The following is a 25,137-nucleotide window of genomic DNA, read 5'->3' on the forward strand; positions in this document are numbered from 1 at the left end:
AGTTTCTGCACTGTTTGCTTTAATTTGCGGGTTTGGGTGTTTTACCATGGAGCCGACTTTCTTTGTTTTATTATCTTCTTTTTAAGAGGGGCAATAGAGTCAAGTGTCAATCGCATTGAGCCTGCAGCACTGTCAACAAGATCGTCTATTTGAGAGGGACGAAGGTTAGCATAGGAGTCCTCAGTTGTATTGAGACATGGCATTGAACAAATGCCGATGGAATCACTTCCTTAAATTTAGCTACAGCACTATCAGATAGATATCTGGTGTAGACTTTTTTGCCTAATGGCGTGTAGTCCAGTAATAGGAATTCAAAAGTTATTAAATAATGGTCCGATAACAAAGGATTCTGTGGAAAGACAGTTAGATGTTCAATTTCAAGTCAATATGTCAGAACCAGGTCGAGGGTGTGATTAAAACAGTGAGTGGGTTTCTGTACCCTCTGACAGAAGCCGATCGAATCCAATAAAGAGGTAAATGCAGTACCAAGGCTATCCTTATCAACGTCCACATGAATATTAAAATCCCCTACGATAATGACTTTGTCTGTTTTAAGGACTAAACCTGATAAAAACTCTGAGAATTCAGATAAGAATTCAGAGTATGGACCTGGAGCACAATAGACTATAACGAATAAGACTGGCTTCAGTGTTTTCCAGGTTGGGAGTGAGAGACTCAAAACGAGGCTTTCAAGTGAGTTATAATCCAGTTTAGGTCTAGAGTTCATCAACAGGCTTGAGTCAAAGATGGCTGCAGCTCCACCTCCTCGGCCGGTGCCTCGAGGGATGTGAGTATTAGTGTGACTGGGCGGAGTGGATTCATTCAGGCTGACACACTCTTCATGACACAGCCAGGTTTCTGTCAGACACAGTAGATCAATATGAATATCTGATATTAGCTTGTTTACTAATACAGCTTTAGATGACAGAGATCTGATGTTTAACAGTCCACACTTAATTTTCCTATTGTTTTGGCCTATAGCAGTGGTGGTCTTAATTTTTATTAAGTTTTTATTAATGACTCCTCTCCTGTTTAACTTTGGTTGAATTAATTTAAGTGGTCGGGGGCAGACACAGTCAAGACAACTCAGAGATTCCTCACGGTGGCGCTGGAGGCCAGGGCAATGCCATCTAGGGTAACAATATCCTTAGATACTGTATTTCTGAGGGGTTCAGGGCCAAGAACAATAACTTCTGTCTGTCTGAGTTCAACATCAGATGATTGCAGGTCATCCAGGTCTTTATGTCCTTGAAAAAGAGGAATAAAGAGGAAACAGGCCTGAAGCTGAGACATTAAACCGTCGCTGATGTAAATTAAAAACATGTTTGTATTTTACTGAATGATTGTTATAAAATCTACTTTGTGGAGCTGCTTTTACATCCACATAGATTATTATTCTTACATGCATTTAAATTATTGTATAATGATATGTTTACATACATTTCTATTTGTTTATTCATATTGTGACAGTGTGTATTTTTATTTCTATTTATAATTGTGGTAGTAGTAGTAGTAGTGGTGGAAGTGGTAGTAGTACTCCACAGGTTTCATCACGTTTGACATGCAAAACTATGAATGTCTCTAAAATCAAATGTACAAAATCATAATTAAAGTATAAAAGTCTTCTGTTATATCCAAGCCTGGTAGACGTACCTTGGGTACTCTTTGTAGTACTGATGGTATTTAATACTAAGAGTGGTAGAAGTAGTAATAGTTTTGGTAGTTGTAGTAGCCTACTAGTAGTATTTACGTGAAGCCTATTTCACTTTTTCGATGTTCCCAGATCAGATTAATCACATAGGAAAGTATTTTATTGTGAAACATCCGCTGGTTGATCTTTTGTTGTGAAATGGTAAACCCTGCTGCTCAGTGACCGACAGTAATCCCGCTGTCACTGACGGCCAGAAGTCACTGTACAAAATAAAGACCAGGTTAGCAGTTTATCAGATGAGAAAAATAAATGAATACGTGTTTTCATGTGTTTTATTCTAAAAGAAAATACTTATTTCTGCAGAAAGATTTATTTTATTCAGCAGCAGAATTATAAAACACGTTAGTGATAGTAACAGCCCTTTTATTAGTAAGAGATATTGGGAATGTAGTAATATTAGCTATTAGTAATGTTAAAAACCTTGTAAGCTATGTGACCATCACTTGCTTACCCACATAGCTACACATTATAGATTTAAATACATTTCCAAAGATGAACACGTAATGTATGTTTATATAAGTTAACTATCATCACAATATTCCATTTAATGAAAAACAACACGTGATAATGTCAAGTTGAAAATCAGACTAATGCTGTTGCGAATTATAATTCTAAATGTCTGTGTTTTATTTTGAAGTCCCGGAGCGGAAAAGGTGCCAGTGGTTGTTGCGTTTTGACTCCGGTGAGTTTTTGTCCCGCAGCTGCAGCTCGATGCGGAGCAGATGCTGCTGAGTGAAGGCCGAGGAGGACCGGAGTCTGAGGCTGAAAACAACACCGACACCGGTATTTAAGCTTTAATTCACTTTGTTTAAGCTTTAATGCGCTTTATTTAACATTTAATTCACCTTGTTTAACATTTAATGCACTTTATTTAAGCTTCAAATCACTTTATTAACCTTTAATTCACCTTATTTACCCTTTATTTCATATTTATTCTCCACTGACTCCATGTTGCTGCTTCGGTGTTTTTGATCAGATTTAAAGTCAGTTTGATGTAGAGTAAACACTAGAAGAGAAAGAATTAAATAGCTTTAATGGGCGACAAATAAACTGAAAGAAGAAGCTCCAGACTTCAAGTTAAAGACTTTCTATGAAAATATCGCGACAGAGTAAAGAAAATAGATTCAGCAGAACAGACAGAAACGGTTTCTGCTGTTTTAAAGCAGCTTGAATGTGAACACGCCGAGTGAACTTCAGTTGAGTTTAATATCTGAGAGTTAAACATTTCTGTTCTCGTGTTGTTGAAGTGTGAAAGGACAAAAGAAAAGTTTAAAGTAAAGATTTAAACGTTGATGAACTGGAAGGTGCAGTTGGTGTGTGTGCCACTGGGGCCGCTGCAGGAGCTCGTCACTGTGATTTAATCAGTTTATTTAATGAATCTCGAGTCCTCATTTCACCTACAAACCAGCAGCGTTCACACATGTACAGGCTGATGGCCGACATGCTCACAGTCCGACACTTGAATGGAATGATTGTATTTTGTACATGTGAGACAAGCTGTTCTGAATCAGACTTATAGAAAGTAGATTCCTCCTCAGGTCATTAAAAGGAAACCTGAGCTGGTGCCTTCAGTCCTGATTAGAATAAGATTCATTATGAGACGTGTTATGAGAGTGTGTGTGTGTAAAAATATATGTGTGTGTGTGCACATGACAACACAAAAGTGATCAAATGTAGCGGCTGTTCCTCTTTTAAAGGTTCTGGACAGCGAGAACAGTGGTGATGATGATGATGATGTATGGATCAGGAAGCAGACAGAACCAGAACAACTATCTATAGAGAACACTAACTAAACTACAGAGTCAGATTCTGATCAAACAGCTGATTTCATCATCATCACCATCATCTTCATCACAGCTTCTCACTCAAAGTTCAAGGCCATTCATATGTGTGTGTGTGTGTGTGTGTGTGTGTTAATGCCCCATTATTCAGAGTGTTTCCTGTGAACGAGGAGCTGCAGCTGAGTGTGTCATCAAAGTGTGTAAATGAGGGAGGGGGGGGGGGGGGGTCTGAGTGCATTTGCAAGTGTGTAGATGCACTCAGACGCCCCCCCCCCCCATCCTCGTCGTCTTCCTCCTCTCAGCCACCCCCCCCCCCCCCCCCCTTGAACAATCAGGCTGATATTGATCAGACTGATGGCAGGAAGAATCCTTTGTTGTTGATGGAACAGAGACAGAGTTCAGTTAACGTGTAGAACATAGAAACGTGTGGAACATAAAGAACGTGTGGAACATAGAGAACGCGTAGAACATAGAAACGTGTAGAACAGAAACGTGTGGAACATAGAGAATGTGTAGAACATAGAAACGTGTGGAACATAAAGAACGTGTGGAACATGGAGAACGTGTGGAACATGGAGAACGTGTGGAACATGGAGAACGTGTGGAACATAGAGAATGTGTGGAACACGGAAACGTGTTGAATATAGAGAACGTGTGGAACATAGAGAACGTGTAGAACACAGAAACGTGTTGAATATAGAGAACGTGTGGGACATAGAGAACGTGTGGAACATAGAGAACGTGTAGAACATAGTGTCAACATGCAAAGCAGTAAAACATTAATGTGGTGAAATCAAATCCCAGGAAATATACAAACATCAGTACAGGAAACTGGATCAATCTATAGGTACATTAATATGTGTGTGTCCGTGTGTATATATATACATATATATACACATACCTATATATATATGTGTGTGTGTATATATATATATATATATATATATATATATATATATATACAATATGCATGTGTGTGTATTTATATAATTACAGTACAGTTAAAATAAAGATAAATGTGTGTGTTAAGTTGGTAAGTGTGTGTGTGTGATCAGCAGCTTCAGTATCAGAGCAGTCTCGTACCTGCGATGACCTTTGACCTTTGAGCCGTGTGCTGGCTCAACTTGTCTGTGTTTAACAGAGCGAGCAGCAGACAGTCATTCAGGAGGAGAGACGGCGGCAGACATGTCTGTCTCTACACAGCTGAGTCTGTTGCTGTGGAAGAACTTCACCTACAGACGACGGCAGACGGTCAGTCACACACACACACACACAGTTATCTAGTTTTTATCATCTATTAATGTCCTCCATTAATCGATCAGTCGTTTTTTATTCAATAAAAGAATTGACATTTAATTGATAAGAAGTAATCGGATGTTCTCTGTGAACATTGTGTCTGAATCATTATTCTCATCACTTGTTATTTTAGTTATTGATTAAACGTCATAAACAGTCAGAAAACAGAATCTGATGATCGATTAGATGAACGATACATTTTCTGATCAATTAATTGACTAATCGTTTCAGCACTTGTCATCATTTGTTGATCAGCTGAAGTGATCTATAGTGATTTGTATTTGACTAGTCTTGGACTGTAGTGATCAGTAGTGGACTGTAGTGATCTGTAGTGGACTGAAGTGATCTGTAATGGACTGTAGTGATCTGTAGTGGACTGCAGTGATCAGTAGTGGACTGTAGTGATCTGTAGTGGACTGTAGTGATCTGTAATGGACTGTAGTGATCAGTAGTGGACTGTAGTGATCTGTAGTGGACTGTAGTGATCTGTAGTGGACTGAAGTGATCTGTAATGGACTGTAGTGATCTGTAGTGGACTGCAGTGATCAGTAGTGGACTGTAGTGATCTGTAGTGGACTGTAGTGATCTGTAATGGACTGTAGTGATCAGTAGTGGACTGTAGTGGACTGAAGTGATCTGTAATGGACTGTAGTGATCTGTAGTGGACTGTAGTGATCTGTAATGGACTGTAGTGATCAGTAGTGGACTGTAGTGATCTGTAATGGACTGTAGTGATCTGTAATGGACTGTAGTGATCAGTAGTGGACTGTAGTGATCTGTAGTGGACTGTAGTGATCTGTAATGGACTGTAGTGATCTGTAATGGACTGTAGTGATCAGTAGTGGACTGTAGTGATTCAGTATGAAGGAGGTTAAAGGTCAGAGCCACAGAGTCCTGATAACAGCTGATGCATCATGGGAGTCAGTTTCATCTGTGCTGATTAACAGCATCTTTAACAGCTTTAATGTGAAGTGGTTCTGTTTGAGTGTGTGTTGTTGTGTGTTTCTGTGTGTATGTATGTTGTGTGTTGTTGTGTGTATTTCTGTGTGGGTATGTTGTTGTTGTTGTGTGTATGTTGTTGTGTGTTTCTGTGTGTGTGTGTTGTTGTGTTTCTGTGTGTGTGTGTTGTTGTGTGTTTCTGTGTGTGTGTGTTGTTGTGTGTTTCTGTGTGTGTGTGTGTGTGTGTGTGTGTGTGTTGTTGTGTGTTTCTGTGTGTGTGTGTGTATGTTGTTGTGTGTTTGTGTGTGTGTGTATGTTGTTGTGTGTTTCTCTCTGCTTGTTGAGTCAATCAATCGATGACTCGTCATTTATTATGAATGACTTCTAATAATAAAGACAGGAAGCTGCTTCCTGTTTCACCCAGAGACACTTCACGAGCCGCTAGGAGAGAGAGAGAGAGTGTGTGTGTGTGTGTGTGTGTTGGTGTGTTGAGATGTGTGTGTGTTGGTGTTTTGAGATGTGTGTTGATGTGTTGAGATGTGTGTGTGTGTGTGTTGGTGTGTTGAGATGTGTGCGTGTTGGTGTGTTGAGATGTGTGTGTGTTGGTGTGTTGAGATGTGTGTGTGTGTTGTGTGTTGAGATGTGTGTGTGTGTTCGTGTGTTGAGATGTGTGTGTGTGTTGGTGTGTTGAGATGTGTGTGTGTGTGTGTGTGTTGGTGTGTTGAGATGTGTGTGTGTGTGTGTGTGTGTGTGTGTTGGTGTGTTGAGGTGTGTGTGTGTGTGTTGAGATGTGTGTGTGTGTGTTGGTGTGTTAATGTGTCTTCCTGTCTCTTCCCGTCTCTCAGCTTCAGCTCCTGGTGGAAATCGTCTGGCCACTCTTCATCTTCTTCATCCTCATCGCCGTGCGGCTGAACTACCCTCCATACGAGCAGCATGAGTGTGAGTTCAGACCCTTTATATGTGTCATTGAAGTGACCCCGGGTCAGGGGGCCCGGTGCTTCAGATTAGAGCTGATTATTTTCATTATCGATTAATCGTTTAGTGAAAATGATCATCACAAGTTCCCACAGCCCAGAGACGCTTCATTTACTTTCATAAAAGACAAAGAGAAGCTGCAGATTCTGACGTGGAAGCAGCTGGAAGCAGCAAACGTTTGACAGTTTAGCTTGAAAAATAACTGAAGCGATGAATTGACTCAGAGAGACAGATAGACAAACAGACAGACAGGACACTAAACGATTAAACAACTCTTGTCTTCAGGCTCAACAGGACGTCTGCTCGTCCACTGTTTTGCATTTAAATCATATGTGTTTCTTTGAGGAGCAGCTGGTTTTACAGAAGGATGAATATTAGATCTGAGGTTTTATTTCAACATAAATATTTGATTAGATTCTGTTTCTCCACACTGATTCACTCACTGGTCACTTTATTAGGAACAGTGTGATGCAGTCCAACATGGCAACAGCTGTTTCTATTGTTTACATACATGAGGTGGTCAGAATATTAGCAACCCCTCTGTATATAACGCAGTCCAGTACAACACCACCACCAACTATGAGCCCAATGATTAAACAAATAACTGATCAGCTCACGTCATCGTTTTGTTCCTGGAACTCACTGAAGTTTTACATTTACACACTTTTACTGGTTTGGAAAAGCTTCATTTTTGATGGTAAACAACGTTTAAATACCAAAAACAGTCTGACTGCTGCTTATCAGTATTACAGTTCTGGCCAATCAGGAGCCGGTACACATGTCACATATGGATCTGGGGGCGTCAGGGTGTCTTACTTTTGACCATAAGCCATACCCTCTGCTGAAGAACAGAAGAAAGAGGACTATCAAAGATGGTTGATGGATGAATCCTCTCATCAGCTAGTTTTGTCGTCACGCATCACCTGTCACACGTCACCTGTCATGTGTCACGTGCAAAGTGTCTAATCTGTTTTTGTGTAACCGTCCACAAACTAATCAGCTGATTTGAATGAAGCGTCTTTGTTTGGTTTTGAAAAGGTCATTGCAGGTGTTGAAGGCGGGTCAGTAACAGCCAGGTGCATGCTGGGAGTGTTTCTACAGGTAATCAGAGTTCATGTTAAAGGTCCTGCTGCTCCTGATTATCAGATTGTTATCTGCAGCAGCACTGTTCAGACCCTTGCACCTTTTTAAGGATGTCTGATATCAGCTGTCAGTTTGACTCCGAATGCTCGATTGATTCCTGATTATTGTTATTCATCGATAATCGGACTGTTGGAGGAAGTGCAGAGCTGTCTGGAGTGTTGTTTACTGCTGAAACGTCTTGATGCTGAATGAAGCTGGTTTAATCTCCTCGTGGTGATTTAGTGCAGTTTATGGCTCTTTATCATAGGGCTGTAATGTCATTATCAAAGCCGGTGAAGGTCACGGGGCTGCGTTCAGGATCGATAGAGTCATGATAGAATTACACAACCACATGGTTCCAACCTGCAGCTGAAGCCGTTCAACTGGAGTCACAGCTGTGGAGGTTCAGCTCTCTGATCCACATTGACTTCCAGCAGGAAGTCAGCTGAGAATAATCTTCAGTCCGTTCAGCAACGCTGACAGCAGCCGTATATAGCCAGGCTAGCTGTTTCCCCTTCCTTCCAGTCTGTATGCCAAGCTAAGCTAACCACATCATATCAGAGTCCGGCTGAAGCTGTAGAACGAGTTTTATTAACTGAACTTTTCATTTGGAAGAGGAAGGTCATGGTCTTCATCTTTTTCATGCACAGACAGCGGATCCAGAGTATTTCCTGAAATGTTGAAGTGTCTCTTTAAAGTAAGAAAACACAGATGTTTAAAATAGTAAAATAATCTTTTGTTAATTATCTTGACCCTCACGCCAGTCTGTTCCTCGGCAGCAGGATCAAATTAACGAGCTTCAGGCGACGTTATTTAGTGATGGCGCGAATTCTGACAGACTGGAAACAGAGATTCTCCTCCTGTTCCTTTACAGCGTAAGGAAACATCCAGTTCATTTCAGCTCATTGTGTTCTGGCTCATTGTTTCACTAAAGTCTAGATGAATAATAATAATAACTGAGTTCAGATGAGCGGGAGTTGGAGATGAAGCTGAGACGATGTTGAACCTGGTTTAGCTCAGTTCCAGCAAGCCGGTTGTCTTCCTGTTTCCCTCTGAAAGCAGAAGCTCTCAGGACTTGAGGTGCTTTCAGTTCTGCTGCAGTCGGCTGTTTGAGGAATTTTTCTGCTGTGATTCACACAGCATGTGAGCTCAGGCGTGTTGAAACTCGTCATTTAAAGCAGCTCTGAAGCTCAGAGAAGATTTCACTTCATACTTACCACTTCATCGTGTCCTTGAACTTCCTGTTCATGTTGAACTGTACTTGGCGTTTGAGTCTGAATGACTTTTCTATTCGTTTATTTGGTATTTTATTCCAGCTGTGGTATCTAAATACATTTTGACTGTGACAAAGTAGATTCCACCTGAGCTGCGTGTTGTTATGTTTCAGTGAGGTAACTTATAGTTAGTAACCATTCAAAGTGCATTTTGTATTCAGCCTTAGATCATAAACATGATTTCAGCTGGTGTGTGTTGTTCTTATAACGTTATCCAACATTGTTTAACGTTTTCAAAGTCCCTTTGAATTAGTGAAGACGTCAAAGGAACTGAACCTGTATTTGGACCTGGACCGGAGGGAAAAAGGACTATATGTAGTTCCTGTAGGACAGTTCCAGGGGCAAAAAAGTCTCTGAAGGTTCAAGAACTTTAGGGGCGGAGTTTGTAGAGCTGACCATCACTGATTGGTCAAACACAAACAGGTTGAGTACAGGTTGTAAAGAGGGAAATGCTCCAGGATCAGGATCAGGACGTTTACTGCAGTTTATTAACGTTAGAGAGAAATCAAACTCTATTTTCTAAAGCAGAAATAAATGACATGCAACAAAGGTCGCCAGCTGGAATCGAAGCGGCAGCGTCATAAAGCACATACTGTGAAGAGTTAGTATGAAGTGGTGCTGCAGTAAAGGGTGTTCTTCATTAAAGCAACCGGCCAATTCTTTTCTTGATTAATTGTTTGTTTAGTCTCTAAAACATCATAAAACAGTGAAAAATGTCCCCAGAGATGTCTTCAAATGTCTTGTGTCGACTAACTGCCTGAAACCCAAAGAGATCTAAAACGGGGAGACGGATCATTTGACGCTGCAAACACAGAATAGATGGAAGCATTTCGTCATAAATGACTTTCATGATTTCAGATTATAAATATGGTTGCTGGTCAGTTTTATGTTGATGGAATAATTGATTATTTGACTAATCGTTTCAGCTTCAGTGTGTAGTCTGGAAATCAGGACACAGCAGCAGTTGAACATGTTCAACCTGAAGATATTTCATTCCTCAAAAGCAACTTTTTGTGTAATTTAGAGGAACACTGAATCCTGAACTCCGTCAGCTGTGTCCTGAATGTGAATCTGCAGCTCCGTCTGTTATCTTATCTCTGTTTTGATTAGAAAGAGGCCAGTTGGCAGTCTTAAAGGTTCTCTGATAGCAGCTTCTTCACTCAACAGAAAGCTGATGCGGGGGGTGAAGCCTGGTGGGGGAGTAAAGGTCGTAACGCTCACTCCTGCCGCAGCTGCTGCTGATGCTCTGCCGCAGCCGATAATAAACCAATCACAGGTTATCTACCTGCGGTGCATCCAGGTGAACGTGTGGACAGTTTGTTCCAACACAGCAGAAGATAAAGATGAACGTCCTCAACATCTTTCAGATTAAATCTGACTGATGACCGGGTGTTTCCACAAACCTGATCACACGTGTCTTTAGTTTATCGGAGGAGAGACAGAGGAAGACCCTGTTCAGGACAGACAGACAGGAAGTAGATGTCAGCTGGACCTGCAGGAACACAAAGTCTACAGTCATGAAATACACGCATGTAATATTAAATAAAGATGAAGTGTAAGAAATCAAAGAGTGCTGAAGAAGCACAGGAACCACAGCTGGTCTGTGATGGTTTTAGCTAATCAAGAGAATTAAATCCCATTGGTAAAAAATCCTGTAAATCTAATATGATCAAAGCATTCCTGCTTATTGATTAACAACATCTCCCACAGAGGCCTTTAATCACCAGAGATATTAAAGAGAGAGAGAGAGAGAGAGCAGTGTTGGAAAAACGAATAAACAAACTTTTGGACATTTAAAGACATCACTTTGGGCTCTGGCTACATGTGATGAACACTTTTCACTGTTATCTGACCAAACAATTAATTTAGTAATGGAGAAAAATTGAGAATCAACCGATGAATCGATAATGATAACTAATGAAATGGTCTAGCAGCAGTCCTGCTTTCTAAGTGTATTAAGTTAAAGAAGTTAAGAAATTTTCAACAACTACATCTCCCATGAGTCTTAGCAGCAAAAGTGCTGTTATAGCCTGGTGGGAGCGTTGTTAAATGACAAAGTATTCAGATATTACTTGTACTGGAGAATGTGTCTGTCATGTTGTTGATACTTTTACTGTGGTAGATTTTCTGAGTTACTTCCTGTTATTTTTCCATCTGCAGGTCATTTTCCCAACAAGGCGATGCCGTCAGCCGGCACGCTGCCCTGGCTTCAGGGAATCCTCTGCAATGCCAACAACCCCTGCTTCAGAAACCCGACACCGGGCGAGTCACCCGGCATCGTCGGCAACTTCAACGACTCCATGTGAGACCACATTTATATCCCTCAGAACTGAGGCTTTTATTTTGAAAAACAGGTCACCTTCATGCTGCTAAGTTAAATGTTTTCCACATTTTATTTACCTGAAATGACTTTCTATTGTTGTAGTTACTGTTTTTTTAAGTTAAAGAAATAACTTTTGGAAAAATATATGTTGAAGTGTGTGCAATGTAAGAACTTGTCAAATTACATTTTAACTGCTTTCACATTTTACTAATCAGCTGACTCTTCAGCTATTTTCAGCAGCACTTCAACTGCCTGCAGGGATTAAACTTTTAACCTAAATTTGACTTACTGTCATCTCTTACACTTCAAGTGACACCAATTCTTCATAAAGCTTTCACTTAAACCAACACTTCAACTGCTTTAAACGCTTCATGTTTAACTGCCACACATCTCGCATACAAACATTTTAACCCGCTTACAGTTTTTACCCCTGCAGTTTGCGGTGGTAGTGAACACACTTCAGTTCCCCTCAGATGTCTGTAGTCGTGATGAAGTCTTTTCCAGTCAGTCAGTGTTTCTTTCTGCAGTCTGAGAGCTGACTTTATTTAAATGTGACAGTTTTAAACAGTTTTAAACAGTTTAGTCTGCAGGTCTGTCATCTGTCATTCAGACACAACAAGCTGATTCTGTGTTTTTCTTCAGAATTTCTCGTCTGTTTTCGGACGCAAAGAAGATTCTTCTGTACAGTCAGAACGATAAAAACCTGGATGGATTCAAGGAGCTGGCTCAGGCTCTGCAGGCGCTGCAGAACAGCCGATCAGGTAGGAAACAGTCGGAACACCAGACACAACCGACCTGCTGAGTCACATCGAACTCAGCTGTGATGTTGGATGTTGTTGTCGTTGAATTTGTGTGAATTCAGCGACAGCGTCACATTTGAAAACCTCCTCCCGGCGATCCAAAGCTGCAGTTCTACTCCCCCGGTGCTCCGAGATCCTGGTCGGGGCAGAGCTGAGCTAAGCTAATAGGAGCACACTGGCAAGAGGATGAGGGGGTGCGGGCTGGGCTCGGACGCACTGGATGCTGTAGGCTTCTGGAAGTTGGCCACTCAGAAGAAAGCAGGCTTTTAGGGAGGGGGGCCTTAAAGAGACAGAGGGGGCTGCATGGAGGACCAGTATAAGATGAATAAGGAGCAAAGCTACTCTAGTGGAATGTAGACTGTTCAATCTTTTCCAACGTATGAAGTTCGTTTTCAGTCAGAACTCGGCAGCTGATTTTAAACCGGCAGCATTTCAGAGCTCCAGTTTTTCAGTCGTCCCTCCTGTGTGGTGGATTTTTCAGGCTCATTGAACAAAAAGAATTTTGCTCCTTTGTGTGTTAATTTGCAGTTTTATCTCACTGTGGGGGGCGTTTCTTTTCTCTACCTGCTCCGACCTGCCGGCTCTCCTTCTCCCTCTGATGGAGCTGCTCTTTATTCCCTTTAATCACGTCCGATCACACAAACTGAAGCCGGTGTGATGGGAGCGGGGGCGGGGAGGCGAGCCGCGGCAGGTTTACCTGTCAGAGGCTTCTCAGGTGATCTCACCTGGTCAGAGTTCAGTGCAGCTCCCGAGCTGTTAGTGGAAACATAACCGGGTTTAGACCAGAATCAGAGACCTCGGCCTCAGCAGGTGACGGTCAGCGTCCTGTCACGTCGAGTTTTCTGCTCGGCGGCATCACGCTGAGCGTCACCGGGTTCAAACATGTCGCTCTGCAGCTGAACAAGCTCTGTTTTAATCCAGAGACACATGAGGACTTCTGAACCTGGATCAGTTCACTTCAGGTTATTAGATTTACAGATTCACATTAAACCATCAGTTCACTGCTTTTAGAGCCCCAAAGTGCTCAATATTAAATAAATAATTATGAAATAAATACTCGCATGAATGAATTGTGTAAAATATAAACACATGAAAATTATTAAAACTTTACTCATTAAATTTGAAAATTGAAAATGAGTTTCATATATTTCATATTTGAAAGTCAAAGACCAGACCAGACTCAGCTGTCTGATGGTTTTGTTGCTGGGCTCAGATCCAGCTCAGGACTCTCTGGGTTTAGTTTCAGCACGATGCCTGGGAGGGATCCTGAGGCCCTAAACTGACTGCTGATTGGCTGAGAGTTAGCGAGTGTAACTGCTCCTTGTGTTCTTGTAGTTTGATCATGGAGTAAATCCTCTCTGGAGGTCTCTGATTGAAGCGGACGTGTTTCTCTGTTGGAGCTCTCAGAGGAAACTGTTCCTCATTTGACCAATCACATCACTCAGAGCTGCTGATGTCAGACAGCTCAACGTGTCCTCTGACCCGTCGCTAACAGTGTTAGTTCACCTCAGCTCCTCCTGAAGTCTGGTTTTGACCCTGTGAGGCCTCCGTACCTCCAGTCAGTTTGAGTGTCTCATGAACTGATCGCGGGACAGTGATGTTCTTCACAGTCACATCTCTCTGAGGCTGAACAGTGAAGTGAAGAAGCTGTTTCAGACTGATGCTGCTTGATGCTTTCAGTTGGCAGCATCATCTGAAATAATGACTTAGACATGAGGGTGTCTGTTAATGGATTGTGGTGAGTGCAGGATATCTGGAGGGAAATAACCAACAAATCTGGCCTTCAGTGGCTTAAAACTTTAGTTCCTGTTGGAGTTAAACCAAACATGTTTGTCCTCGTCACAGCTGCGGGTTTAAACCTGTAGGAGAAGAAAAGACTGGGGGGTGCGTGTGGGGGGGCTTTGTCCAACAAATAGTTGGTGTGATGCAGCTTTCCTCTGAGATCACCTGAGTGGAAAGTTTGTCCTGCAAACATGTGATGACAAGCAGCCGCGACGAAGCCGAAGCTGCACGCAGACTTCATACAAGCAACAGCCATGAGGAGGACGACGAGGGGGAGGAGAGGGAGGAGGAGGAGGAGGAGGAGGAGGAAGAGTCGGAGGAGAGGCAGGAGGAGGAGGAGGAGTCGGAGGAGAGGCAGGAGGAGGAGGAGGAGGAGGAGGAGGCGGAGGAGAGGGAGGAGGCGGAGGAGAGGGAGAGGGGGGAGGAGGAGAGGGAGAGGGAGGAGGAGTGTGGGGGGGCGTCATGTCTCTCTGACCTCTTTCTTTCCCTTTTTTCTTTCTCAGGCTTCAAGTTGAAGCATTTCCTGCGAGACAACGAGACTCTGTCGAGCTTTCTGCTGGCGAACGCCTCCTTCTCTGAACACAACGTTCAGCAGATCAGAGACGCCGATATCAACCTGGAGAAGGTGAGGACACGCTCTGCACATGCTCAGTCTGCGTTTCATTCATGGCAACATGGATTGAAAAAGTGAAAAGATGGAGGACATTAAAACTGAACCTGAAGCTTGATTGAAGATTTAAACAAGATTAAACAAACGTGACATGAGAATATTAAACAGAAGTCAGACGACATGAAATGAAATGTCACAATAAACCAGTTTAATATAATCTCTTGACCTTTGAACCCTCTCTTGCTGTCTGTCCCAGGTCCTCCTCAAAGGTTTCGGGGTCCACCTGAGGGACATGTGTCCCAGGAAGGGGGGCGAGCGGAGTGTGGAGGACTTTGTGACAATCTCGGACCCGCAGGTGTCGATGTTAGTAACGGAAGTCATCTGCCAGGCCCCGCCCACCTGGCTGAACCTCGCTGAGGAGCACTTCCTGAACAACCTGGACTTCCTCAAACCCATCCGGGTAAACACACACCTGCTGACGGGCCTCAGGTCACATGGCAGAGCTCTGATTGGTGGAAATATCAGAAAGATATTTATCATTGATATAAGATAAGATAATCCTTTATTAGTCCCTCAGCGGGGAAATTTGCATTGTTCCAGCAGCATACAGGATAGTGCAATAACAAGAGACATAAGTAGAAAATCAAGATATAATAAATAAAAACAATAAAGGCTGTTATAAAAGAGCTACTAAAACTAAAAAACAACTAAAATTTACAAATTCACAGAAGAAAGAAATGAAGGTAAAGGGATTGTACTGTGTTGCACATAGAAGTGAGGGTATTGCACCATTGTTACATTCAGAGATATGTGGATTGTCCATTTCGGTGTGCGTGGTCTACTGGGAGCAGGTCCACTGGGAGCAGGTCTACTGGGAGCAGGTCTGATTGTAGAGCCTGACAGCATGGATTTCTGTCCCTTAAAAGACTTTCAGCTTTGTACTTCTGCTGAATGGACAGACAGACAGACAGACAGTGGACATAAAGCAACATGAATTCAAGTATTCATGTTCCAGGGTTACTCAGCGTTGCCTCATTTTCATCTTTCCTGAAACTTCAAACTGATCACAAAGCAGAGAGGAAGATTCTTTGATGTCCGTTAAACATATGACACAAGCATAGCAAATATATATTTATACAGAATCAAGTATCTGACAGGAAACTTGAATGGAACCTGTTTCTGAGTGAGTCCTGTAGGAACAGTGTGTGACTGACGGAGGTGTTTTCACCTGGTTTTCACTGTTCAGGTGACACAAAGTGAAGGAGTGTTGGGTGTGTATTTAGCGTGTTATGTGTGTGTGGGAGGAGGCGTGTCTCGGCCCGTCTCTGCTCTTTATAGTCTCAGTTTTCGTAGCCTGGAGACCAGTTTGGTGGTTTTGAAGCGTTGAAAGCGAGCTGTACGTCAGCGAGGCCTCTCTGCTTTTGTCTGCAGAAATCTACGAGCTGCTGGCTGACTGTGTGAACCCCAAACTGTTTATGTCCAACGGAAAGTTTCCACGGCAGCAGAGAAAGAAATCTGTAAAATCCTTCTCTTCATTCAGAGACTCTGAGAGAAAGTTTAGTTTCAGAGAAGTGAAATGAGGATCAGCTGAGAAATAAACTTTACAATGTTGTGATGATGATTAACTGCCGATCAGGTTATTCAAGGTTTTGATCCTGTCGGGACAAAAAGTCAAGTAGTTCACAAACGGGAGGAAAAAGCCTCTAAAAAACAAATGAGTCTACACGAAGCGACCGACAGGCTGTAGCTGAATATTTCTCACCTGCAGTCAGGTGATCAGAATCAGAATCAGAATCAGAAACTGTTTATTGCCAAGTAACATACATTACAAGGAATTTGCTGTGGTCTGAAGGTGCTATTGATCCGGTTATATCAGCTGAAACATCTGACCGGCTTCACAACGTAGGACTCAGATCAGGAACAAATACTGAATACGAGAATATTTACAATATAGAAATAAAGTGTCTCTGTCTCTTTGTGTCTCTCAGAAGGACGTGAGGTCCAACCCCGAGGCTGTCAAACGGGTTGCCAGTGCGACCAACAGCCTCCTGGACAGTCTGGGTTCACTGGCAGTCGAGGTAAGAAACACACCTGGTCACCTGACGCTGTGATGTCATTTATGTTCCGTCAGTGGACAGAGTTTGCCTGACATGCGGACAGAAGTGTTCAGTCCTCCAGTGGACAGACGTGTCAGTCCTCCAGTGGACAGATGTGTTCAGTCCTCCAGTGGACAGACGTGTCAGTCCTCCAGCCCACACCAGCAGCAGACAGAGGCCACTGGGTTCACCTGGCAGCCTCAGTGTCTCTGAGTCTTTGTGTCCAGATAAAAGCAGTGTTCCTGCAGCAGAGACAGATGAGCGTCCAGCTGAACAAAGACTCAAACGTCTCAGCAGGCTTTCACTTCAGAGTCTGAACAAACAACAAACAGTCAGCGTTCCTCTGCGTCCTCTTCAGTGTCCCACTGAGACGCTGCAGACGCCAGGTGGCTGCATGAAGCCTTTAGCGTCCATGTTGGAGGTCACAGCAACACTGAGGAGGCTCAGTGAAACTCAATGACCGACTGGGAGCAGATCGGGGTAGACTGGGATTAAATCGGAAGACTGGGAACAGACTGGGAGTAGACTGGGAGTTAATCGTGAGTAGACTGGGAACAGATCATGAGTAGACTGGGAGCAGATTGGAAGTAGACTGGGAGCAGATTGGAAGTAGACTGGGAGTAAATCAGAAGTAGACTGGGAGCATACTGGGAGTAGACTGAGAGTAAATCAGAAGTAGACTGGGAGCAGATCGGGGTAGACTGGGAGTAAATTGGGAGCAGAATGGGAGCAGATCGGGTAAACTGGGAGTAAATTAGGAGCAGACTAGGAGTAGACTGGAAGTAAATCGGAAGTAGACTGGGAGCAGATCGGGGTAGACTGGGAGTAAATTGGGAGCAGACTGGGAGCAGATCGGGGTAGACTGGGAGTAGACTGGGTGTAAATCAGAAGCAAACTGGGAGCAGATCAGGGTAGACTGGGATTAAATCGGAAGACTGGGAGCAGACTGGGAGTAAATCGGAAGTAGACTGGGAGCAGATTGGGAGTAGACTGGGAACAGACTGGGAGTAGACTGGGAGCAGATCGGGAGTAGACTGGGAACAGACTGGGAGCAGATCGGGAGTAGACTGGGAGTAAATTGGGAGTAGACTGAGAGCAGATCAGGAGTAGACCGGGAGTAGACTGGGAACAGACTAGGAGCAGACTGGGAGTAGACTGGGAGTAGACTGGGAGCAGACTGGGAGTAGACTGGGAGCAGGTTTGTAAAAACCTCTTCAGTCTCAGCTGGTCGACAGTCTGATAATCAGAGTAAAGTTCAGTCAGAATGACCCAGTTTGTTGTTTTTCACCCCGAGGTTATCAAACACTTTAACACACTCTCACACACACACAGGGCTAAATTGAAAACATGTGACTGCAGTGTTTTGTTTGGTTTATGTGCTGAGTCAGGAACAGGATGTGTGTGTGTGTGTGTGTGCGTGTGTGTGTGTGTCCATCTGTTACAGAAACTCTTCAGTTGTATAAGTTCATAAACCTTTTTTTGGTTTTCATAGTAAAACAAAAACTGATTGGTCCGTAAAACAACGTAAACGTCAATATTGTTTTCCTGCATTCAGTTTATGAGCTTTATTTTGAAATCCTTGTTAAAAGGGAAGTGTGCCATGAAGAGAACAAAGTTTATTAGTATTAATGTTATTTATTAATGTTTCTGTGACAAACTCGCTTCTGTTGCGTCAGCTCATTACTGTCATGTGAAAACCTTGTATCTCCCATTTAAATGTAGTCATCAGAAATATAAATAAATCACCATTCCCTCAGACTGTGACTGTTTCAGTAACCTGCAGTAACCTCCAACTCTTCCTCCCTCCTCCTGAAGCTGCAGTAGGAAACAACAACAGTCACCGTCTGAACCTCCTCTCCTCTACTTCAATTTTTGCTTTCCTCCATTAAATGTATCTGGCAGCTGGAGTTACTGCTGACTGTGAACCTTTTACTGAAGTATTACTAGTACAGGCACACTGAGTACTTCTTCACCATTGGTACCTTGTGCATACCAATTGTCTAAAACATGTTCTCCAGCTTTTATTGTGGAAGAGTGGTGTTGTGTTCAGGTGCTCTTCGTAAGCTTGTTCCTCCCAGAATCCTTTTCTTTAGTCCCACATAACATATCAAGTATATTATTTATAGTTACCGTGGCTGCAACTGGAGAGGCCAGATCATTTTGTAGAATATTAGTTTTGTAATTATATTTTGACATGTTTAGATGCTAAATTAAAATTTTATTAGTCAAATTTAAAGATGCTTGTGGTTTTCTTTTAATATGTCAGACAATATTTGACAACAGCATCAGTTCAAATCAGCTGGATAAATGTCATGAAGTCATCATTCGTGTTTTGCAGATTTAAAAACAGGAAGTCACGACAGACTTCACTTTACTGTCAGCGATTATTTAGTGAGACAAAGGTTTATTCTGGAATGATTCATTTTGAGGACAGACGTCTTTTAAAGTGCTCTGAGTTTCTATTTATTTAACTAACAACTTCTCTAGTTTTTGTTTCTGTTGAACTAAACTGGAAAAGGCCTCGTTTTCTCAAACGTGGCATGTGAAAGTTTCAGGTGTAAACAGGTAAAATGTCTAAAAACGTTTGATTTTGAGGTTCAGCTGAAGTATGAGCATTGAAAGGAGTTGAGTTGTCAGATACAAGAATTGAGTTGACAGGATTTAATATTTTAGCATCATGGAGAACCCCTGTAAGCCGCTGAAGTGTCAGCTGAAGAGTAAACTCTGAGAGCAGTTGAACTGTAAATGTTGAAAGCATCTTTCAGAAGTGCTGGAGAGTTGAAGTGTCTGTTTACAGTCAGCCAGCGTGAAAACAAAACGTTAACGTAATATTAAGTCTTTTTTCTTCAATATGTACCTTTTTGGGTTGTTTATCCTGAATACGTCTTTCCTTTCATGTCACCTCATGTATTTTCACTTTTTTGCTTTTGTGAATTTACATACTGAAGTGCACTTTGTGACTTTTGTGATATCGATCCGAATTACACACAATTTTCTGTCTGAACATACCTTTAGTAACCAGCAGGTGACACCCTAACAACCACGTAGCAACCACCTGAAACACACCAGTGCAGCTGAGTGCGGTTTGAATTTGCAGGATGCTGACACAATACCTTTTTAACGACCTGGCCGTGCCTTAGCAACCACCTAGCAACTGTCACCAGACATTTAGCAACACCCCATAAAACCTGGTCCAAGTCAGTTCTGCTCAAGCAGCAAACAGACTAAATGAAAAAGGATGGATGTTGTATTTTGGTTTCTGTTTACACCATACACTGTATATAAGATGGCCGAGATGATGAGAAAGATGGTCTCCAACGCTGGTGGTGTCATTTGGAGCCAGAGTCTGCTCAGTAGTGATCGGGGGTAGAGCCGTGGTAACGAGGTCCCACCCATACACCCGCCCGACCCAATCACGAGCACAACACAGTCAATCGCAGCTGTCAATCATGACGTCTCACCCCGTTCTTATAGAAGAGCTACCTAAAACGTGTATGTATTTTAAGTGTACTTAGATTATTTAGTTTGGCCCATGTCCAATGGTTTATGACCTATACTGCTGCCAGCCACCAGGGGGCGACCGAGACGTTTTGGCTTCTTTTTTGGGGAGCTGTCATGTCGTCCATCTTTATATAAAGTCTGTGGTTTACATGTGTAACTGGTAGCATCTCGGACCAGTCTAACCAGTGTCCCCCAATGTTTTTCGTCCAGTTGGCCAGTATGAAGAGCTGGATCGACCTGAGGAACGAGATCATCTTCCTGACGCAGAATGCTACGTCGTCGCCCAGCACCATGTACCAGGCGGTCTCCAGGATCGTGTGTGGTCACCCTGAAGGCGGCGGCCTGCAGATCAAATCCCTCAACTGGTATGAGGACAGCAACTACAAGGCTCTGTTCGGAAACCACAACAGCAGTGAGGACGAGTCCACGTCACTCTACGACAACTCCTCCAGTGAGTCCTCATGGTTTATATACTGGCAGTATACTGGTCAGCAGGGGGATTTCCTGTACACATGGAAACTGGTACAGATTTTATTTCCGGTATAAACTGAACTGGAGAAAAAAAAACGCCATCACTGCAGAGGTGTCTCATTATAAATTCTCTGCTCTGCTGTAGCCATGGTGACAGCCCACTCCGTCACTGCAGTTGCTCCCACATTCAGCTCTAACAAACCAGTCATTGCTGGTTGATGTAAAACGTATCACTACTGGTGCACCAGCACAGGAATGTGTCCACAGACACCAGATTTAAAAACGACACAGATCAGCTGCTGGATTATTACAGTACTGGATTGGGTGCAGTTTTTTCAGACTGCAGTTCTCCTGCAGGTTCTCATAGACATCGTTTGTGACTGACAGTTGGAGCTTAGATGGGTTTCCTACAGGGCCATGAAGAACCCATGTGATTCGGAATAAAAAGCGGATTAATACTTGATACTTAACTTTTAGGGTAATACAGACTAAATTTTACTTGGAGCCTTCTGTGGTGCAGTTTTCCTCAATGCTCCCACAACTACAAGTGTACTGATTTTAATCATCAATACCTTTCAGCTTCAGCAGGACATGATATCTGTGTTCCAACTGTGTTCTCGTAAGTTGTCAGAAACCTCGGAGGTCTGTGTTCTCGTAAGTTATCAGAAACCTCGGAGGTCTGTGTTCTCATAAGTTATCTGAAACCTCGGAGGTCTGTGTTCTCATAAGTTATCTGAAACCTCGGAGGTCTGTGCTCTCATAAGTTATCTGAAACTAAAATGAAACGCAGCGAAAATAAAGTGACATGTTTGTTTGACAAGATTGTAGAAACCTGATCAAAACATTCAGCAGGTTAAATCAGTTCTTGGATCAGTTTGGGATCAATTCAGTAACCATGGTGACAGGTTTACATGTTCTCACCTCTTAACTGTCTTCCTCATAGCAACAGCAGCTGAGGCTCATGGGTAATGTAGTGTTTAGAGTCATCCATCAAACTGACTAAACAAAGATTAAACTCCACAAAATGTACCAATCAGGATTAACCTCTGTCTTCCTCATGTGATTGTGTGTGTGTGTGTGTGTGTGTGTGTGTGTGTGTGTGTGTGTGTGTGTGTGTGTGTGTGTGTGTGTGTGTGTGTGTGTGTGTGTTTCCAGCTCCATATTGTAACAGTCTGGTGAAGAACATGGACTCTAACCCGATGTCCAGGATGATCTGGCAGGCTCTGAAGCCTCTTCTGATGGGGAAGATCCTGTACACACCCCACACCCCCGCTACCCAGAGGGTTATCCACGAGGTATGACATCACTTCCTGTCTCATGACTTCCTGCCGGAGGGGCAGTCTGTCTCACCTGTATCAATATCTGTATCTGTGGTGCGTTCAGGTGAACCGAACCTTCCAGGAGCTCGGTGTGTTCAGGGACCTTGGCGGGATGTGGGAGGAGATGCGACCCAAAGTCTGGGACTTCATGGAGAACAGTGAGCAGATGGACGTGATCAGGGTAAACAGTCTCCGCCCACCACGTCACCTGTTCTGTCTATCCTTCATCGCTCTTTTTTTTTTTTCTTTACTCTTTATTTGGATCAGTCTCCACAGACTGGTCTCTAGTCTCAGCAACAGCAACAAAAACAAACAACAATTTAAAATCACACAACAAGCCAAATATAAGATGGACAACAGAAACTAAAGAAATGAAAACAATAAAACTAAAGTAACACCTTTATTTTAGGGACTTTTTGAAAGAAAATGTACTTTTGACTCCTTCAGTCACAGTTCAGGGTCAGATGTTCCCCCTCAGCTCATAGTTGAACACATTCAGAGTTATGTCAGTGAATAATCATGTTGTTTTAATTTAGACTTCCTGCTGTAAAAAATAAAATCCTGATCTGACAATCCAGACTCTGCTGAAGAACAACGTCACTGCCAGCTTCTTCCACGCTCAACTGACTGACACCGACTGGACCGTGGCCGACCTTTCCAACTTCCTGTCCAAGCAGGCGCAGAACCCGGGGTCAACGGGCAGCACCCTCACCTGGAGGGAGGTGTTCAACGAGACTGATCAGGCCATCATGAGTATCTCCCGCTTCATGGAGGTCAGTGTTTAAGGCCACAAGTAATCCCGCCTGCTGACACAGACAAAACACATTCATTGACGCTCGAGGGTTGGGTGTGTTTTGGGTTAATATTGGATCATTGACAACCTCTACTTCTGAGGACACAAACCTCACTGACATTGTGGGAACCGCGGAGGTGATCCCTACTACTTTTAACAGTTTTAATGTTGACTTTAGGTTTAGAGCTAGTACTAAGATTGGATCTGGCAACAGTCTTAAGGTTACTACCTGTTGTTAGAACCTTTTATAAAAAAATCTAAGTGATATGATTTCTGTTCAGCGTCAGCATGCCCTACCAGAGCTTTAAATCATGTAATCAGTGTGTGTGTGTGTGTGTGTGTGTGTTAGTGTGTGAACCTGGACAAACTGGAGCCGGTCTCCACTGAGGAGCGACTAGTCAACCAGTCCATGCTGCTGCTGGAGGACAGGAAGTTCTGGGCGGGGATCGTCTTCCCGGACGTCGACCTGAATGCCACAGAGCTGCCGGCCAAACTCAACTACAAGATCCGCATGGACATTGACAACGTGGAGCGGACCAATAAGATCAAAGACGCGTAAGGACATACACACACACGCGCGGATGAAAGCGTTCCTGTTCCTGAATGGTGGGAACGACCTCAGCCACCCTGAGAGGCATGTTTGTATACAGTCATTGTGGGGACTCATCTGCCATTTAAGGACAAAGAGTTCAACGAACAGTGAAAGCAACATTTAGTGATATCCTCTTCTTCTCTTCCTCTTTGAGAGTCAGATGTTCAGATTGATCTGTCAGTCTGTAAGCTAATTATGAAGCTACAGTCAGTTAGCTTAGCTTAGCACAAAGACTGGAAACAGGGGGAAACGGCTAGCCTGGCTCTGTCCAACGATAACAAGATCCATCTGGCAGCACCTCCTAAAGGTCACTGACTAACATGTTAGGAAGTCACATGACCTCCTGTAAATCTACAGCGTGTCGTTCATTCACTTTTTGTACAGATTAAACAAACAAGATATAACGTGTTAATTAGTGAGCTTCAGAGGTACTGGTGGATTTTGTCACCTTAAAGTCGGGGGTAGGCATGTAGTGGTCATGGCTAGGGTTGCCCAATTTATTTGGGGTTTTAGTGTTGGGGATACATTTTGGTGTAGATCTAGTATAAACTATTTTACTTTAAAATCATCCACCCTACAAGAAGATATTTTCAGATAGATCATCATAAATCACAGTGAAAAAAGTGTCAACTGTGAGACTGAATTACAGTGATACAGCTGGCCAATCACGTCCCATCCTGAAACACGACGTGGTTGTGTTTTTAAAGTTCACGTGAAATAAATTTAATTTCGGTCTGTTCCTCCTCTTCAGGTACTGGGACCCAGGTCCTCGTGCTGACCCTTTTGAGGACATGCGGTACATTTGGGGCGGGTTTTCATACCTGCAGGACGTTATTGAGCAAGGCATCATCAGAGCGATGACGGGCACCAAGGAGAAGACAGGCGTCTACATCCAGCAGATGCCATATCCCTGCTACGTAGACGACATGTAAGAATATTCACCAGCTTTCACCTGCTCTGGTCTGCAGAGTCGTCTCACCACTAATCTGTCCTTCATGTCCTCCGTCTCAGTTTCCTGCGGGTGATGAGCCGCTCCATGCCTCTCTTCATGACTCTGGCCTGGATGTATTCAGTGGCGATCATCCTGAAGAGTGTGGTGTATGAGAAGGAGGCGAGGCTGAAGGAGACGATGAGGATTATGGGACTGAACAACGGCATCCTGTGGTTCAGCTGGTTCATCAGCAGCCTGATTCCTCTGCTGATCAGCGCTGGACTGCTGGTGCTGCTGCTCAAGGTGACGACACACAAAACCTGTCAATACATAACAAAATAATAGCATTTACAAATACACAAATATAAAAAGTACAGCTGCAACAATTAGTCGATTAATCAATTAGTCAGCAACTATTTTGGAAATTTGGGTTTTAGGAAATTCTTACTTTTCATAGACCAAACGAGTAATCAAGAAATTAATCAGCAGATTGTTATTTGCAGCCCTAATCCAAAGATTGCAATATTCCGGAAAAGTATCGACCTGCTGCAAATTCTATTATTGTTTATGATGTAATGTGGGAGAAAGACAGTACGGGGAATAATAGATATCGTATTTAGCATTTCTCCTCCTGTACCCTGACGTCTGACTGGATGAGGTGACGTGACGCAGCTGCTTTGTACTGTTCTGTTCATGAAGTCTCAAATATAAATGAAGCTGGACACAATGTAAAGTATATTTCATCGTAGTGATCTTGCTCTAAAGTTGTTGGGTTGTGAACAGAGGGACCACCTGCTTCCCTTCAGGGGCCCCAGTATACC

General features: G+C 43.1%; 1 protein-coding gene across 1 annotated transcript in view; it reads left to right on the forward strand.

Moving 5' to 3' along the window:
* Positions 1–2,455: 2,455 nt before the first annotated feature.
* abca1b (ATP-binding cassette, sub-family A (ABC1), member 1B) overlaps positions 2,456–25,137 on the forward strand; it is a 40,018-nt gene continuing 17,336 nt past the window's right edge. The window contains exons 1-15 of the mRNA XM_070912947.1: positions 2,456–2,494; positions 4,634–4,743; positions 6,573–6,666; positions 11,259–11,400; positions 12,064–12,182; positions 14,507–14,628; positions 14,870–15,073; positions 16,602–16,691; positions 20,421–20,661; positions 21,837–21,976; positions 22,065–22,181; positions 22,579–22,773; positions 23,143–23,348; positions 24,137–24,313; positions 24,397–24,619. Of these exons, the coding sequence (XP_070769048.1) occupies positions 4,678–4,743; positions 6,573–6,666; positions 11,259–11,400; positions 12,064–12,182; positions 14,507–14,628; positions 14,870–15,073; positions 16,602–16,691; positions 20,421–20,661; positions 21,837–21,976; positions 22,065–22,181; positions 22,579–22,773; positions 23,143–23,348; positions 24,137–24,313; positions 24,397–24,619 (2,136 nt within the window). The 5' untranslated portion in view covers positions 2,456–2,494; positions 4,634–4,677. The remainder of the gene's footprint in view (positions 2,495–4,633; positions 4,744–6,572; positions 6,667–11,258; positions 11,401–12,063; positions 12,183–14,506; positions 14,629–14,869; positions 15,074–16,601; positions 16,692–20,420; positions 20,662–21,836; positions 21,977–22,064; positions 22,182–22,578; positions 22,774–23,142; positions 23,349–24,136; positions 24,314–24,396; positions 24,620–25,137) is intronic.

The sequence above is a fragment of the Enoplosus armatus genome, chromosome 10, assembly GCF_043641665.1.
Source record: "Enoplosus armatus isolate fEnoArm2 chromosome 10, fEnoArm2.hap1, whole genome shotgun sequence".
NCBI lineage: Eukaryota > Metazoa > Chordata > Actinopteri > Centrarchiformes > Enoplosidae > Enoplosus > Enoplosus armatus.